An 18,000-nucleotide genomic window follows, 5' to 3' on the forward strand; every position below is an offset into this window, starting at 1 on the left:
TTTTTTAAAAAATATTTTTTAAATTTTAATATCAAGTTAGCACCATATTAAAATTCATTGTTTCATTATCTAATTATTGAAAATAAAGATATGAGTTTAGGAATAATACTGATATTGTAGACTGCAGTCTTTTATATTTGTTTTTAACGTACATTTTTTCATAATTTTTTTTTAAATGATTCTTAAAATTCATTTGCCCGCGGGCGCCCACGTCCCCCTTCCCATTTTTATTTTTAAATTTAAATTCTAACATATTTTTTTTAAATTTAAACTACGTTCTGAAATGAAGCTTGCAGAAAGTATTATATTATAACTCATGTTGGTACTTTATCCAACACAATAATTATTGATCAGATTTGATTCATCTTGCGTGCAAACATGGGTGCAATGTCAATTAAAGTCAGTCTTTAGTTATAAGTGTTATAACTTATAAGTAGTGCTGGAGGGTTGCAGCATTTGCTAATTTTTATTAATTTTTGGCTCTAGCAGACAGTGCCACTGAAACTCTTTTCCACATTATGTTACAATTATCTCAAATATTAAATTTGAAAATTCTGTTCTTAGTACAGGTAGGTCAAGCAATATAGTGGTTGTCAACGTTAGAATAACTTATTAAATGAAAATGAAAATGAACAATTTTGTGGAAAAAAATAGCCTTGTAAGTCGATTTTCTGTTAATTAATTTGATAATTAAATTCTTTTACAATTTACATGATATCAGTATTTATTAGTTTTGCTGACACAGAATTTAGAATTATGTTTTGTACATTGAACTTTTACTGCTGAACCGTCAGTTCGTCAGTATAACTAAATTTAGAGACATGCAACTTCTATAAAAAGAATGGCTGCAAATATCATGCTGTATTTATCAATTATTAATTCACAATTTATGGGTGTCACGTAAATACATCACGGTAAATTAGGCGCGGCAAGTTGGGCGCCGGTGTAATATCGTCGCACGTAGTTTCGGCGAGTGACGATACATGCCTTATGTACAATATTTTATACTTTATTATAAATACCTAGTTTGAAAACAATATGCATAACTTATTGGGAAGTATAAAATATAATTTAAGTCAAATAAGTCAAAATAGTTTTAAATTTTAAAAATATAAATTAAATTGTTCCACAGATAGCTAATAATAATAAAAACAAAAATGTATACAAATAAAGTTCTAAATTATAATTGCAACTGGAAATTAACAGCTATCCCATGTAAATACACGGCACTGTATAATTGTATAAATCGTAACAATTATCGTTGTCTATATTGCGGTACCTCGTACCTATCTAAATTATAGGTAAAATGATAGGCTCGTGACTCGATGATTTGTGATTATAAATCCTATAATGTGTTATGTTTACTTTTGAACTTTGTATTTTACCGTCAGTCCATCGTCAACGCTTGTTACCGATTTGTTACGATTTATACAATTATACAGTGCCGTGTATTTACATATAAATCGTAACAAATCGGTAACAAGCGTTGACGATGGACTGACGGTAAAATACAAAGTTCAAAAGTAAACATAAAACATTATAGGATTTATAATCACAAATCATCGAGTCACGAGCCTATCATTTTACCTATAATTTAGATAGGTACCGCAATATAGACAACGATAATTTAAAACGATCATAATTTAGATACTCGACGATATCATTAAATTGACGCGATCTAATACAAAACGACTATATGACGCGCGATAATATTACACTGCGACCAATTTACTGCGCCTAAATTCCCGCGCCCAATTTATCGCGCCCAACTTACTGCGACCAAATCACATGGAACCCAATTTATGTGCTCAATTGACTAGTATAGTAGTATACTACTTTTATATAGTGTTTATTGTTTAATATACAAAATACAACATCAATATAATATTATATTTAACAACATTGACTGACCTACTCACCTTATTTGTCCTTATATGCATTAACATGTAATTGGGTGTTTATTTTGATGGTATAGTATCTATGGCTGTAAATAAAGACCTATTCGAACGACGTCGACAAACGTTTAACTTCACTTCTATTCTACAATTGCATATCTAACTACCAACATGAGCAACCTATGATGAGACCGAGTAACTATTTTATAGGATAACCTTGTGACTACAGAGTACAAAACCAAAAACTCAAAGTAATATAATGTAATTTATTGAATTTAAAAAAAAAGAAACGACGACGCTTTGCCGCCATTCGGTCTGGCCGAATCAGTTTTATTTTTGTTATTTCGCTCCTATCGTTTTTTATTCACTTTCCATTTTTTCTTCCAGGAGTACGTAAATCACATGTTCGCTCACCAATATTATCATGACGATGAACGAAATCGGCATTCGCATTCGCCGACATTTGATATTGATAATATGAAATTTATTAAATACACTTCACAGCCATAGTTCCACACACGTTTTTGGGCTCAACATAACTTTGTAATATACTATTACTATACCCGGACAGACTAGGCCCAATTAGCCCATCAATAATCGTCGTTGACAACCGGAAACATGGCCACCATGTTGAAGACCAGTAAATTAATTTGCTACACCCGTAAGTCCGACCATCTTTCTTAGACAATGTCCTCGGACGTGGTTTTTCTAATGACCTCATCGTTTTATTTCCAGTGCCCAAGAACAAATCGCCAGCACAGCTGAACAGATACTTTCAGACACTGCGCGTGAGTATAAAGGATAAGGCGTATATCTGTTTTTTTAAATTTCATTACCGACCATTTGTATTTTGCTCAGAAATACAATGTTCCCCTGCAGAGGTGCTTAAACGATGTCCTACGAAGACCGAATACCGTCAGTCCGGTTGTGGGTTGTGCTCGAATGTACGCTGCCCCATCTGAAAAGAAAGTATTCCAGAGGGTCAAACCGCATTGTAACATTGGCACCATTGGACAAGTAGATCACGGCAAAACAACACTCACGGCTGCCATCACTAAAAGTAATGTCTCATTTTAACAGATCTTGAGTACCAATGTACCTCTTAACTATTATGAACATTGGCTAACTTTATACATCTATCAGTCCAGTTGTATAATTTTCTTGAATTTAATCTAATAACTGATAATTACTTGGAACTATGATAATTAATATATTAGTGATTTCCTTATAGTTAGATGGACAAAATAAAATGTATTATATTTTTCATAGATATCAAATATTACATTACATATTACAGTATCAATAAAGTCATCAGCTTAAAAAAAAAGAACAAGTGAAATATTAGACCATATTATAGATATATATACTATAAATAATACAATGGGTAAACTAGTATAACCATAATTTTCATGTCCAAAAGGGGGTCACTTACCAAAACAATTATTATTATTATTATTTAAGGGGTTAGTATAGTTTTTATTAAATGAAATATTATTAGCTAAGTAATAATATACAGCATTTGATTTTTAGTTTTATCATCAAAAAAAATGGCTAAGATGAAACAATATGCTGACATTGATAACGCGCCTGAAGAAAAAGCCCGTGGAATCACCATTAATGTTGCTCATGTTGAGTATGAAACTGAAGCTAGACATTACAGCCACACTGACTGCCCAGGACATGCTGATTACATTAAGGTAAAAAAAAAAAATCAATGAAATATTTATTTATATCATTGCTTTTATTACTAGAACATGATCACTGGAACTAATCAAATGGATGGAGCTATTTTAGTAGTGGCTGCAACTGATGGCGCTATGCCTCAGACCAGAGAACATTTATTATTAGCTAAACAAATAGGAATCGGACATATTATTGTATTCATTAATAAAGTAGATGCAGCTGATTCAGAAATGGTTGAATTAGTTGAAATGGAAATTAGGGAACTACTGACTGAAATGGGTTTTGATGGCGAAAATTTACCAGTTATCAAAGGTTCAGCACTATGTGCACTTGAAGGAAGAGAACCTGAAATTGGTAATACAATATTTTTTTTCTATATTCCAGAGTTATGTAATATAGAATTTTATGTATAGGAGAAAAAGCTATTGAAACTCTACTGGCCGAAGTAGATAAATATGTTCCACAGCCAATTCGTGATTTAGATAAACCCTTCATGTTGCCAGTAGAACATGTTTACTCCATTCCAGGACGTGGCACAGTGGTAACTGGCAGATTAGAACGTGGCATAATTAAAAAAGGAAATGAATGTGAATTTGTTGGTTATAACAAAGTTATAAAATCTACAATCACAGGTAATTCAATACTTATATAAATAATTGTTAACAATCCCCTTAAAAGGTCACCACACCAGCATGTGTTGTCTTCATCTTACTGAAGCTTCACATGGCAAATTGTATGTTCCGAATAATCAATTTAGCTATATTAGGACTAATACTAGAGCAAATTAACCTAGTATCAAATTTAGAAGTAAGAATATTTTCTAATGAACAAGTTATGAGTATTTTAAAATTCACAAACAATTAACAATATTAATCATGACAATTAACAGAGTTAATTTATTCAATCAGAACGTATAATTTTCCCTATTATGCTTTAGTAAGATGGAAACAACTTATATGGTATTAGATATTTCAGAATATGATGGTGAACACCAGACAGTAATAAATTATGTTTACTTCATGTCATAATATTATAATAATACTATATAGTATTCTAATTTCTAATACATATTTGATTCATGAAATAAAAACATATTAACACTTGTGATCTATTTTATAACCTTCTGTATTAATAATAAATTATACAGTAGTTTTTAATATATAACACTTAGAGTAAAAATCAATAAATGTACATTACTCACTCCTATTTATTATAGTTTATAGAAATAATTAGATGAATTGCTTTCAGGTAATAAAAAACCCTATTGTGTGTTATCTGATCTAATATCAAATAATTAAAATGTGTGATCAATTAAATAGTATTTTGATCAAACATTTATATTTTAATTACAGTATAACAAAATATAGTTACTGTTATGTTATCCCCCTGCTACAAGCCTTTAAAATGTTCTCACTATAAATATTTCATTTTTTAATTGCACTAAGTTTGACAAAAATATACTATATTAACCTATCTTATACTAGCACTTAATTTAACGTTTAGTCTTGATGGTCGAGGTCTATGACTAAATTGACTATTTATAATACTGTTCGCAAACAACCATAATAATATATTATTACTAAATATTATTATACTTTATACTGTGGAATAAAAAAGTATCAAAGCAGGTTAGTTACCTAACCAAAACAGGTACAGCTTATGATTATAACTATATGCTTATAAGTTATAACTATAACAGGATTGCGAGTCGAAGTTGCTGTCTGCTCGAGGAAGTGTGTTCTTATTCCGCATAGAATAGATTGTAGTGCATATATTCATACACTAGTACAAAAAAGATTTTATTTTTTACTGACTCATGTATTACCTAATAGTCAAACACTTAAATATTTGTATCCATGTGTTATTCAACAGTATGCCACATAGCATATAATGTGTAAAAGCAATTAGAGCATTTAAAATTGTGTTTCATCATAAATGTAAAGTGATAAATCATCTAATTTCAAAATACTTATTTTAAGGAGTTGAGATGTTCCACAAAATCCTTGAGGAAGCTCAAGCAGGAGATCAGCTGGGGGCTTTAATTAAAGGAACAAAACGGGATGATTTGAGACGTGGTATGGTATTGGCCAAACCAGGAACTGTCAAAATGCAAGATTTTGTCTCCACACAGGTGTATGTGTTAAACAAAGATGAAGGTGGAAATGGTAAACCACTAGTACCCTTCCAGCAAATGCAAATGTACTCAAAGACTTGGGACTGTGCCTGCCAATTAAATATTGTCGGCAAAGAGATGGTTATGCCTGGTGAAGATTGTTCGTAAGTGTTAACGTTTTTATAAGACTTTTAGCATAATTATTAGTAATTACTAATTAAAATTATTTAAACATATTACATATATTTAATATTTTTATACAATTATTATAATGTGGATCTTAAAATTAAACCGAGGTAGAAAGGTTAGATTAGAAAATTGCATGGTAAACCGAAAATGAAGAATACTTTGCAGTGTAATATATTTATAACAATTTTGATATAAATTAAGACATTTCTAAGCGTCACTAATAAACACTGTGTCGAAGTAGAGTAAGATAAAGTACAAATTTTTATCGGTTTATAAATTATAACTTAGATTAACTATTTTTAGAAAACTGCTATGGTATGTACTATATACCATAATCTACATTCTTCGTTGGTAGATTCTTCACTGACTACTCTACTCTTCAAATCTTATAATCTCAATCAATATTTCCGTTGATAAATATTGTCTTTTATTCCTGATTATTCAACCTGTTAGGTCATTTTTACTATATTACACTGTAGATACCCAATAATTCTCACTGTATATGTGTTTTGTAGGTATTGGTAATAATAATGGAGTGTTATGCTGGTACTAAACCAGCCACAGAAAAAATTAAATTGTGATACCTACATTATAGTAAATTATTAAAATATCAAATATCGCAACAACAAAAAATTGGACCGTAACAAGTATTGTCCATGTATTGAATTATGACGAGAACCAATAAATTTTACACTTATAGCTTTTTATTGTGAGGGACCAACTATCCTAAATCTAGTTATCGCCTAGTACTGCATACAACATTCTTATTCAAATATAATAGTAATAATAATAGAAATAAAAAGTTTAATATAAGTAAATCAACAGAATTTTGGTTTTTCTAGTCACCTAATTATATTTAAACACTTGATAAAGGCCTGACTAAGTTATTATGTATATTAATGATAGAATAAATTATTATGTTATGTTTGTTTTAAAATGTATAATATGGTGATTTGTAATACTGTGATAATCTTTATTATGTCTAATAATTATAAATGCATTGTTCTAGTATTGAGTTGAAGATGATCAGACCCATGGTTCTTGAGAAGGGGCAACGATTCACGTTGCGTGTGGCTGGTGCTACAGTCGGTACTGGAGTGGTTACTGAAATTAAGAAAAGATTATTGGATGATGAAAGGCGAGGATTGTTGGAAGGTAAAAAAGCCCGAGAAAAGAGAAATGCAGTGTAGGTTATTAGTATTCTTCAACAACATTGCAACTCCAGTATGTACATAAAGTCATCATTATGTGTATCTCTGTACTCGGTCACAAAGTGCATTATTGATAACATTGTAGATTTAATATATTTAAATGTAAGCACTATCGTATGTTGTAACAGTTATGTTATACTTTTGAACGTATGTCAAAAAAATAAAATACATTTTATTTAAGCAACCGTTTTATTTTGTACTATCAATCATACTGAAAATAATGAAAATTTTACATAGTCAGTGGTATAAAGGTTATTATAATATATCATATGTATTATATAATGGATCCTATAGCTTGTCACCGTTCATAGAATAATTACCACATTCTCGATTCAAATTAAATTATTCAAAAGTTATGCACTACTTGACAGTAACATGAGGGTTATTGTGATAAAATTGTCTCAAAGCTAAAATGTGGTGGATACTGGTGGTCAGTGGTTACCTAGTATCTAGGTACTGAGAAATTATGGTGTATTTACTATTTAAGTTCTCTGTATTATACATTATAATAAATTTGTATTTTTGACTTATAATCTTAAGACAGCTAGGTAGTAATATTAGATGAAATAATATTTAATACAAAGGGTGTTCAAAAAGTATGGAAATGTTCGTCAGACTAATTAGGACTGTTAAAAAATAATATGATATTATTAATGAAGTGATTAAATATTTTACCTAATAAATGTGCAGCAGTGTTATCTATTATAACTTATTGCTATAAGTAAGTAAAATAATATGTAAACAGTAATTAGTGTTTCCACATTCTTTGAACACATGTAAGCTATTTGTTTTGGCAAGTAATTAATTACTTACAAGTTACAATACTGCATTACTAATTGAAAAAATATAATATCAATTTTAAAAAATAAATACAATGTTATACAATAATAAATGGTGTGTTATAATAACACACTTATCCTTATAGAAATGTAAACTGTAAACTGACAGATGGTCTCTACAATCTTTACCCAATCCCCTTTGTCCTATGTATAATGATTTATCATTGAATTTATAATCAAAAATATGTCCATTACAGTAACAAGTAACACTCAGTACAATTGAGTATAGTCAATGAAATACACTCGATAGATATCTTATATTACCAGAGTAACTTGCTTGGTTTATTAAAAAAATTCACATTCAAATGTATTGAATGAGTTGGTACTTGCCTGCTCTACTCTCAATTATAAAAATGTAAACATAGTTACCTAATAGTTTATTATTATCTTTAAATGACAATTTAATAGTAGGTGTATGTATATTGGAAATGTGATTATTTTTTGTACATTTTGTTTTAATTTAAACATTTTTCATAGACTTATCTCTCGTTTTCTTATTGATTTTTGTTGTGTTCAGATTGTATTTGACTATGTCATACTGTCGTGTACTCGTGTATTAAACCTATACTTGAGCTATTCTCCTAAAGGATGTGCATTGTTTACTTAGTGCATACAATGATATAACTGGTGTTGAGGATTGGAAATTTGGATTTTTACGACGCGTTTTGTTAATGCTCACCACATTCTCTCGGCTCACAAGAGCAGTGAGATGTTATTATAGACATAATGAAGACTGCAGGCATGTGCCTGTTTTTCCTATACTGTACAGTGTACACCGAGCAATATTTAGTGTTTATTATAATTATCTATATTTATACTTAAAAAGTCTGAAAATAATTTCACCGACAGTGTTTAGACCGAAAACAGTTTAATCAAAAATAATTTAGCTGACAGTACTTCATCGGTCATCCAACAAATAACTATTTCTGATGACAACATTTTTTTTTTTTTTTCGTAAGACAATGAACTCTGTATTGTAGGACCATAGTATAGGTATACTATACTTATTAAATGTGCTTAAGGCTTGAAAAAATATTTGTTTGATTGAAATAAGTAGGTACCTATGCATTAAATTAACAATTCGAACATAAAACATTTATACCACAACACAATTCTACCTATTAATTAACTTTTAGTTTATGTTTTTAATTAATAAATGTATCTATGATTCTTAATTATAATGTTAAAGGTATAAAGATAAGGTTTAAGGTGTAAAGATTTTAAGATTTTTACACCAACATGGTTTTTAAAAAAAAATAACAGATTATAAGTAGGTACTCGTAATTCGTATTATATTATCGGACAATCAACATTATTTTTAGATTTCTACTAAAACTATGTATTTACAGTTTACACTTGTAATAGATTTTTATAATGCATTTTTAAAACTTTTTATTGTAATTTATACTAAAATTATTAAAAAATAAAAAAAATTGTAGATCATAAAAGCATTTTTTTAGGGCATTATTTAGAGTTTTTAGGTCATAAAAGCATTTTTTTTAGGACATTTTTCGGGTTTTTTTAGAGCATTAAAATCCCAGCCCTTTATCATTTATCATTATGCGTGGTGGTGAGAAATGGCGTTATACACGATGGTGCGTATCTGTGCAGTGCCAGGAACGTTATTCTAATTGAAAAAAATATTCATAAATTATTGATGTAGAAATGTTTGGACGTTAAGAATCGGATTCGTTTTAAATTGCTATTACGTTTTTATAAAGACAATTATTTGACGAAACATCAAGCAGGACATCATCATTCCGTGTCGAGAACTATAATCAAGTAGATAATATAAAGTCTGAACAATTTTTCGTCCTGCGAAACCGGCACTGCATAACATATTGTGTATAGTATAATAAAATATAATAATAGGTACCTGCGTCCTGCATGGATATATTATATATTATTATACCATTAATTACCGTGCCACAACCTTCAACGAAGGCCCAAATACCAAGCAACTGTAAGTTTTTTAAAAATCGTTATTGATCGTTAGGTTAGGTTAGTCATAAACTTATAACTCATTAATTTTTTGGTATTGTCACTAAGTTTGTAATGTAGATAAAAGTCTTAGTTAGCTTAACTATAAATTTGTTCGACCAAACTATACTAAAAAGTATTTAGCCCTAGAAAAATATAGTAAAACCAACTGCCAACTGCATATATCAGTTTGAATAACTATAATAGCTTGACTATAATATTTTAGTGAATCTGAATAACCTTATAGCTATCCCTATAGCAATTATAAAATACAGTCAATCCTACTATTTTTATAGTTTTATAGTTTTTTCCGTAAAACCCTCTCCTGTGTTCGACCGACCAAACCTGACATTAAGCTTTCAAACATATGATTATAACGTATCTTATAAATAATATGTATATTAAATCCGTATGTACATTTAAATTCAAAGGTTAATCTATAAATATTCAATTAAATCCACATATAATTAAATAATATAATATATACTGTTACAAATATTGTACAATCATATTATACAAATCGTGAATAAAGAATGAATTTATTTTGATTGATGTTCAGTATGTTTATGTATAATTAATGTAATAATAGGTATACTTGTCTTAAAATACTTAAAGTATATATCTAAACACATTAACATGCACTACTATGTAGTTGGTCGGTCGACGAGGCAAGTCATCAATTTCAGCAAATCCCTTACCTATGTCTGATAGTTAGTGTCTGATTGTTCTAAGCACTGTCATATTAAACTATAATAATATAGTCTATGGTCCCTGGTAAGTTGACAAACAGGTAAACGCTTTTTCTTATAGGTGTTTAAGTACCTAGCATAACAGTCGTCGACATTTATTAAGATAAATGTTTGAATTTAGGTTTGTCTAAAATGGTTATCGGGACAATAATTGTGTCGCAGAACGAGGACAATCTGATGATAAACATGCGATTAATGAAAAAAACTGGATTCTACCAATTATTGGATTCGCGCAGTCTAAAAGTGTTTGGTCACAACGTATTTAAATGCATGTCCGTAGTTCAAATTTCGATCCTCTTGTCAATAGCCGTTATATTTGTTCTAAACATATATTATTTTTCGGACGACATTAATACAGTAATGATGTATTCGATGTTGATTACGTCCGACGTGCTCTCGATTTTAAAATTATATTACATACTCCAAAATTCGGACACAATATGGAACTGCATACAGCTGACATCCATCGACGATTTGTCTTACAAGTACCACGATAGACGCATACTCGAAGAGGGCCGATTGAAGTCGAAATCGTATTCGTTACTAATTATTTTTATGTGGATGTACCTCATAATATCTTGGGGAATGGCTCCGCTGTTTGTCACGAACTATTTTTTAACCGTAGAAGTCAACAACCAGATTCACCGTTACCGCTTCAACGTACTGAATTACGTGTTCCCGGCAACCGATCAGTTCTACAACGACAATTTCGTGTTTTATTACTGTGTTGAATTGCTCACCCTGGTGCTGTGGGGTCATTGCACGATGAATTTCGATATATTACTGCTGTCCATGATCATTACGTTCAAGTATCAGTTAAAAACTGTTGCGAATTCTTTCAGCTCGTTCGATTTCACACACGATGCTTTAAAGAGTAAGTTATACCTGTATAACTACGCATGTGCCTGCGTTATAATTTTTCTATACAGCCATATAGGGCAGGTATATTTAAATAATTACAAGTCTACATCGGTTACCGTTGTTTTTTTCGTTCTCGTGCCGATATCAAGATGATCGTACGAAAATGATTAAACGTCAAAAAGAACCAGAATCGATATCGGATTACAAGAGTTTGATTTACGACCACCAGCGTGTTATCGAGTAAGTTTAAAGCTATGTAAACCAGCTATTGTGACTATTCATTTTAAGTTTATTTCTGATTCAAATGTTAGAAACATACGAATTAAAATTCGTATGTTCGTACAATATTATAGACATATAAAATAGTGGTCCTATAGACTTGGACTATGTTTATTTTTATTTTTCTCGAAATTATTATGACCAAAATAAGATGCATCAGTACCCAACGGAGAGGGGGGGTTAGGTTTGTAAACTTTTATTGTTTATGCTTGAAAAAAAACTAGGTTAAGGTTAAATACTCTACTATACTTTTGAATAAAGTAATTTTTTTTTGTAGGCACATTCTCATAAAGGTAGCACAAAAGATTTTAAATTATCTTATAATATAATAAATATTTTTTCAGTGAAATCTTTAATCATACATATTAAATAGTAATAATATTTAAATAAGAATTACCTATACTCCATGAAATCAAAATTCATTATAGTATATTCTAGTGCCTAAAAAAATAATTGTTTTAATATATGATCGATGTGTGATACAAAGTAGTTTCTTCCACTAAACTAATGCTGTGAATTGTGATTCTGATTCATGAATAAAATAATTGTTGTTATTTAATTTCAGAAACATGAGAAACATTTACCGAGTATTTCGACCTGTGGTACTTACTCAACTAGCTTCCGAGTCTGTCATAATAATGCTACTGTCCTGTATCACAATGATGGTAAAATACATTTTATTTAGTTTATTATCATTATATTTTTATAAATAGATATCTACATATTATGTGAGAAATTGGATATTTATGGGTGGCGCTTTTGCATTATTCAGAACTATTTTAATGGTATGTCATTGTTATCTGCGATGAACTTGAGACTATTTGCAGCAATATCGACGTTTACATTTCATATATATGTTATCTGCTACTTATTCGACGACGTTAACGAACAAGTAGGTTACATAATTAAATAAGACTAAACTTTAATTAGTTCTATTATTACGTACATAAAACTGTTAATTATTTTTAATAGTTTTTTGTATAATATTATACTTTCAACGCTTTTATTCATCGTAAATCCTTAGTGTATATATAGGTACTTCATACAATAATGTATCTACGTTAGTAATTAGTATACATTCTATGGTAATGAATCTACATTCTACACTACTGCCAGGCTGTCTGCTATACTTAAACTGACTGGTCACTTGTTAGATACGTACAGACCAATATCAAGTGACATCTTGCGTTTTAATTTTGTTTGAATAAAACTTATATTATAATATACATTAAGAATTAATTTTGGTTAATTCTTCTTTCTACGTTCTACCCCCTTTATTACTCAACACCACACCACTTCCGAACTACGACCACATTATCTACCGCAATACACCTGTGGAAAGACCACGTCACACATTATTATTTTAGTACAAAATATAAATGTAGCCTGTTGGTAATTCTTCAAATCTCGAATGATTTAATAATACTTAATTATTTACCTAATTTATATTGAATATACCTCATCAATCTACCGACTTATTCAACCATCTTACGTCGTTCTTCACATTATTTTTAGAAAGATTCGATAAATCTTGCTTTGTACAGCAGTGATTGGACGCCAAGCAATTTACAACATAAAATTCTACTACTGCATGCCATGCGGATGAATAACGCAGAAAACTTGAGAATCCAAGTGACGAAAAGTAGAATAGTAAATTTCAAAATGTTTACCGATGTACGTATGATTTTCTTCTCTTTTTATTAGTGTGTATTACGGGCATGCCTCTTATTAAAAATATAATTTTGTGAAATTAGGTAAGTATATATTTTATATTGATTCACCATTCGCCCGCTGTTCGTATAGGTACGTAGCGATATCTTGCGTACCTGCAGATAAGGTGATGGATATAGGTCATAGGATGAGGTAAAGTTGTACAAATTGGGTAGTCTGATTAATTTGTTAGTTTGTTGTATTTAAATACTCCATGCCTACCATATAATATAACATAAATTTTATCAAGATACAGATTAATTTAACTGAGCTGAAAATTATCTAGATAAGATAAATGACCGTCAATAATTGTTATCTAGACATTTCCCAACACGGCGTCTGAGGCCAATCGCCAATGGTTATATGGTAATTAGTATTTACCATATAATTACTAATTACTAATTACTAATTATTAAGGTATACTATCATATTATTATTTATTATTACGTATACATGTATATTGTATAGCGATCGCCAGTGTGTAGCAGGTAAAGACCTGCACGGGCCAGGTTTACGCAGACCAGCCCAGAATTGGCCCGGTCCGATTCTATAAAATGCAAGACTGGACAGGCTGGCCCTCTATTAGGACAAAAGTTACGGGCCAGGCTTCTACGTAAAAATTAGAAATTCTAGCAGGATCAAAATTATAAACAAAAAAAAAAACATTATATTATCGAGTATAAATTATAGACACGTACAAGTGAAGTACGACGAAATCTACTAGGATTACTAACCAAAAATAAATTATTCGCAGGCTGGACCGGGCATTCTAAACAATTTACCAGGCCGGACCGGGCTGAAAATGATCAGCCCGTGCAGGCCTCTAGTAGCAGGACGGCTATGACGTGTCTATATACCTATTGTTTTAACTTATTATTTAATCCAACGGCGTACGCTGTGTAAACGAATCTAGTGCAAGCAAAATTGAAAAGTGTACCTACATTAAAACGCAATTATATAATATATTATGCTCTTACGTATGTTCATAGATCATGCGGACGACGTATTCAATATTATCAGTGTTGGAAAAGATGTGTGCAAACAAGACGTGAACTATAATATGATGAAACTGGTAGTGTACGTTGTATTTAAAACGTTTGAAATATTACATTATTATAACATAGTCTATATAGTATCCAAAATAAACACAAAAAATAGAATATATACCTATATATAGATCCTGTTGGTCGTTTGAATGTATAATTCTTATTTGTCCATCGAAATAGTTTTAAGAGAGGGTTTTCTGTAATTGTTTGCATATTTCATTTACAATAATATTATTATTATTGATCTCAAAATTACAATTTTAAATACAATAATTTTTAATTGTTTACATTATTTCACTAGAATTTATGTGTTCTTGACAGTATTGTGCGTTATCTAGATAAAAATATTTATCTTTTCGCATTATCTGGATAAAATAAATACACAGTGTTTTTTTGTCTTATCTTAATAAATAAAACCGTCATAATTATGTCATATTTATCTGTAGATAATCAGATAACATTTTTATTAATTTCACTTAACTTTTTCTGTTTTCCTAACATTTTTAGAATTTGAAATTGAAAACAATGCACTAAATGCCTCAATACTATTCAGAAGCATCATAGCCCATCGGAACTGCGTAATTGTGAAATGTGTATTTAAAACCAAACAAAATACATTTTTTAAATTTAACTATCTGCATTAATTTAGCATGGTGTGCTGTGGCGGGGATTTCGGCTTTAGTTACACAAGTTTCCTGAACCACCCGGGTGGGTTCTTAGTCACAAATCCTTGCCACACACACATACACGTGTTCCGAACATATCCGTGCTCCCACATTAAAATCCATCAAAAAAACCATGCAGATGACATCGTAAAAACGTAAAAAAAAGTGTTTAAAAAATTTTACTGAATAATTCCGTTTCCCGATAACTTTTTTCGTTTTTCCCGATGTTTTTGAAAACTATTGGGAAAGTACAAAATTGAAAGATAGTTTTCAGCATAATACCAAAAGTTACATTTTTGCAAAAATATTAATTTTAACTAGGAAAAGGATAGAAAAACGTTTTTATAGTGAAAATTATGTTACTTAAATTTTAAAGAAGTAGAAGCGTATTTTGACTTTCCAAATTGGGCATTACAAATTACCATTCATATACAAATGGCAAATAAAACGTTGACTGTAAGAAATTTTGAATTGTAATTTTCTTCGAATTTCTTGAACGATAAGCTAGCAATTTAAGGTGCCCGTGCCAAGACAAATCCGGCATCTTTAAGCGCAGGTGATTATCACTTATATTATATAGTCATATATGTTTTTACTCCAATGTTCCCGTTACGAAACTAATCAATGCATATTTATTAATTCTTTTTATTTTTGAGTAAATTTCACTCTATATTTCAAACACAATACGTAAATAGGATAATTTAGAATAATAATCGTAAATAACATAATTCATTATCTCGTCATATATTTATTAAAATAAGTAAAATAATATACAACCAACTATCAGTCTGCACTCCGTTTATGAGCTATACTATAGCTTAGCTATACTTATGCTATAGGCTACAACACGTTTATAATTGTATAAAATCACAAAATGTTTAGTAAACGTAATATAGGTAACAGAAAAAAAAGGTATATAAGACAGAAATAGTTCTAATTTAGCAATTAGTATCGCCCTTCTTCATTTACCAACGCTCTGACCAAACCGCTGGGGTCAATAGTTTGACATTTTGTACACAGAAGGTTCCTTGAGCAATGTAGGGGTGAACTAAGAAAGGATGTTTCAAAATTCGACCTCTATGGGGGTAAGAGGGTTTTTTTATATAGCTAAATAATACACGGGCAACGCCGTGACGGGACAGCTAGTAGCCCATATGAGAAAAACATGTGCAAAATATTGAGTATTTAGTCTCCTTTTAAATGAAATACATACTTTATACTTAATTATGATGTACATTTTACGTAGTAGGTAGGTACATAATAAATTTCAGGACATCGTCGTAAAGTCATTCAATCAAAACCTCGATGGGCGAGAATATATAATAATGAATAATAATATTCTAAGCATCCACATGGTTGAATTTGGTTTTAATGCCGGCGGTGTTTTATTCGAGTGTTCCCATTGAAATCAACACCCACTTGTTTGTTTAAGCATACATTTATTTAAGTAACATTTAACAAGATTATACATTTTATAGCTCAAATGATCGAACACCGACTTTATTACATGCCTATTGTATAGTAAATAGTACTAAGTTCTGCACTAAATACTATTAGTGACTATTGCTTACATTAGTACATACAGCAACTAACAGGTTGCGGTCACCTTAATACAGCGCAGCAAAACATGCACCAGACGAATCTTTTCGTCCGGCTTCACATCATGCGACACCATTTGGGCTGGATGGACTCGCCGGCCAACAACTCCTGCACAGTGGCGTCAATGCATTCGCCATGGGTTTCCGGTTCCGGGCGGTTCACCAGTAAAAAATGTATGTGGATATTGGGCGCTAAGGACCATCGAATCAGCGTTGAACAGCATCCGAATTCGCTGATCTACCGGACGTCAGGCGATGTTTCCGGAAGTTCCAGCGCCGGCACGGACGTACACGATGAAGTGTCCATTCCTTTTGGCGTATCCACTATGGGGGGATTTACCATATCGTCCACCAGTGACATGTAGTAATGGAACTTCGATCCAGCGTAGTTAGCCACGGATATCTTATGATCCGATGGGCTGGATGTCAGTCCGTTTTGTCCAATCCCGTCGGACAGCGCAAGAGGCATTGACGCTTTAACCCACTAGGCCATACATGACCGCTTATACCCTTAGCGTTATTTTCACTCAATGAACTAGGCAAATAAAAATAATAATTTATTTTTATAAAATATTAAATATTATGTATAGTATTAAATATAACATTAGCTATATTATTGGATGTGACCAATTTCTATATAGGCGGCTAGGCGGCTTTTTCAAAGAATTGTCGTGAGCATGGGTCGTCCTTTGGCGGCAGATATCCTTTTTGACCTTCCTTTTTATGTAGCGCTTTTACCGTTATACCACTTTCTTAGGCCGTAGCCTCTCTTTATCGTTTTACTAGATGTGACCGATTTCTATGTAGGCGGCAAAGAATTATCGTGAGCATGCTATCCCTCCTATAGTCAGACAATTGTATACGTTAACGGACATGTAGTAACATGCAATACCCCTGCAAGAACATGCAGATGTTTACCAACCAAATAATAGACTCCGGGGTTAGTAGAAATGTCTTCACTCTTCATCCGCAAATAGGAAGACTTTTTTTTTTGATTTAAGCTTCGACAACTGAGGCCATTAGCTGTAGCCGCCTGTAGGTTGTGGTACTGTAGGGTTTGAGACTGTAGGGGGGGATACGTGTGTGTTTTTGTTTGGCAGAATTTCTATTGCGCACCCGTAGGTTTCTGCCATGCCCGGTTGGGGGATGGTGGCACTTGTTCTCCGGTCACCGCGACTTGTC

At 31.2% G+C, this 18,000-nt stretch overlaps 2 protein-coding genes across 2 annotated transcripts; both read left to right on the plus strand.

Moving 5' to 3' along the window:
* The first annotated feature begins 2,360 nt into the window (after positions 1 to 2,360).
* On the plus strand, positions 2,361 to 7,243 carry LOC111027503 (elongation factor Tu, mitochondrial-like). Its single transcript, XM_022305900.1, has 8 exons — positions 2,361 to 2,556; positions 2,631 to 2,683; positions 2,754 to 2,955; positions 3,426 to 3,592; positions 3,647 to 3,932; positions 3,992 to 4,210; positions 5,558 to 5,855; positions 6,890 to 7,243. Exons 1-8 carry the CDS (start codon positions 2,514 to 2,516, stop codon positions 7,068 to 7,070), a joined length of 1,449 nt encoding a protein of 482 aa, XP_022161592.1. The 5' UTR covers positions 2,361 to 2,513; the 3' UTR covers positions 7,071 to 7,243.
* Positions 7,244 to 10,791: 3,548 nt separating this feature from the next.
* On the plus strand, positions 10,792 to 14,843 carry LOC111027454. Its single transcript, XM_022305840.1, has 5 exons — positions 10,792 to 11,533; positions 11,670 to 11,760; positions 12,365 to 12,464; positions 13,315 to 13,473; positions 14,499 to 14,843. Exons 1-5 carry the CDS (start codon positions 10,792 to 10,794, stop codon positions 14,559 to 14,561), a joined length of 1,155 nt encoding a protein of 384 aa, XP_022161532.1. The 3' UTR covers positions 14,562 to 14,843.
* Positions 14,844 to 18,000: the final 3,157 nt, after the last annotated feature.

Source organism: Myzus persicae, unplaced genomic scaffold (assembly GCF_001856785.1).
Source record: "Myzus persicae strain clone G006 unplaced genomic scaffold, MPER_G0061.0, whole genome shotgun sequence".
In the NCBI taxonomy this organism is placed as follows: Eukaryota; Metazoa; Arthropoda; class Insecta; order Hemiptera; family Aphididae; genus Myzus; species Myzus persicae.

Coding starts and splice junctions, on each gene's coding strand:
- LOC111027503 (XM_022305900.1), top strand. CDS start 2,514: ATGGCCACCATGTTGAAGACCAGTAAATTAATTTGCTACACCC. Junction 2,956..3,425: donor CACGGCTGCCATCACTAAAA/GTAATGTCTCAT, acceptor TTTGATTTTTAG/TTTTATCATCAAAAAAAATG. Junction 3,933..3,991: donor AGGAAGAGAACCTGAAATTG/GTAATACAATAT, acceptor TTTTATGTATAG/GAGAAAAAGCTATTGAAACT.
- LOC111027454 (XM_022305840.1), top strand. CDS start 10,792: ATGGTTATCGGGACAATAATTGTGTCGCAGAACGAGGACAATCTGATG. Junction 11,534..11,669: donor CACACACGATGCTTTAAAGA/GTAAGTTATACC, acceptor GCCGATATCAAG/ATGATCGTACGAAAATGATT. Junction 11,761..12,364: donor GACCACCAGCGTGTTATCGA/GTAAGTTTAAAG, acceptor ATTTAATTTCAG/AAACATGAGAAACATTTACC.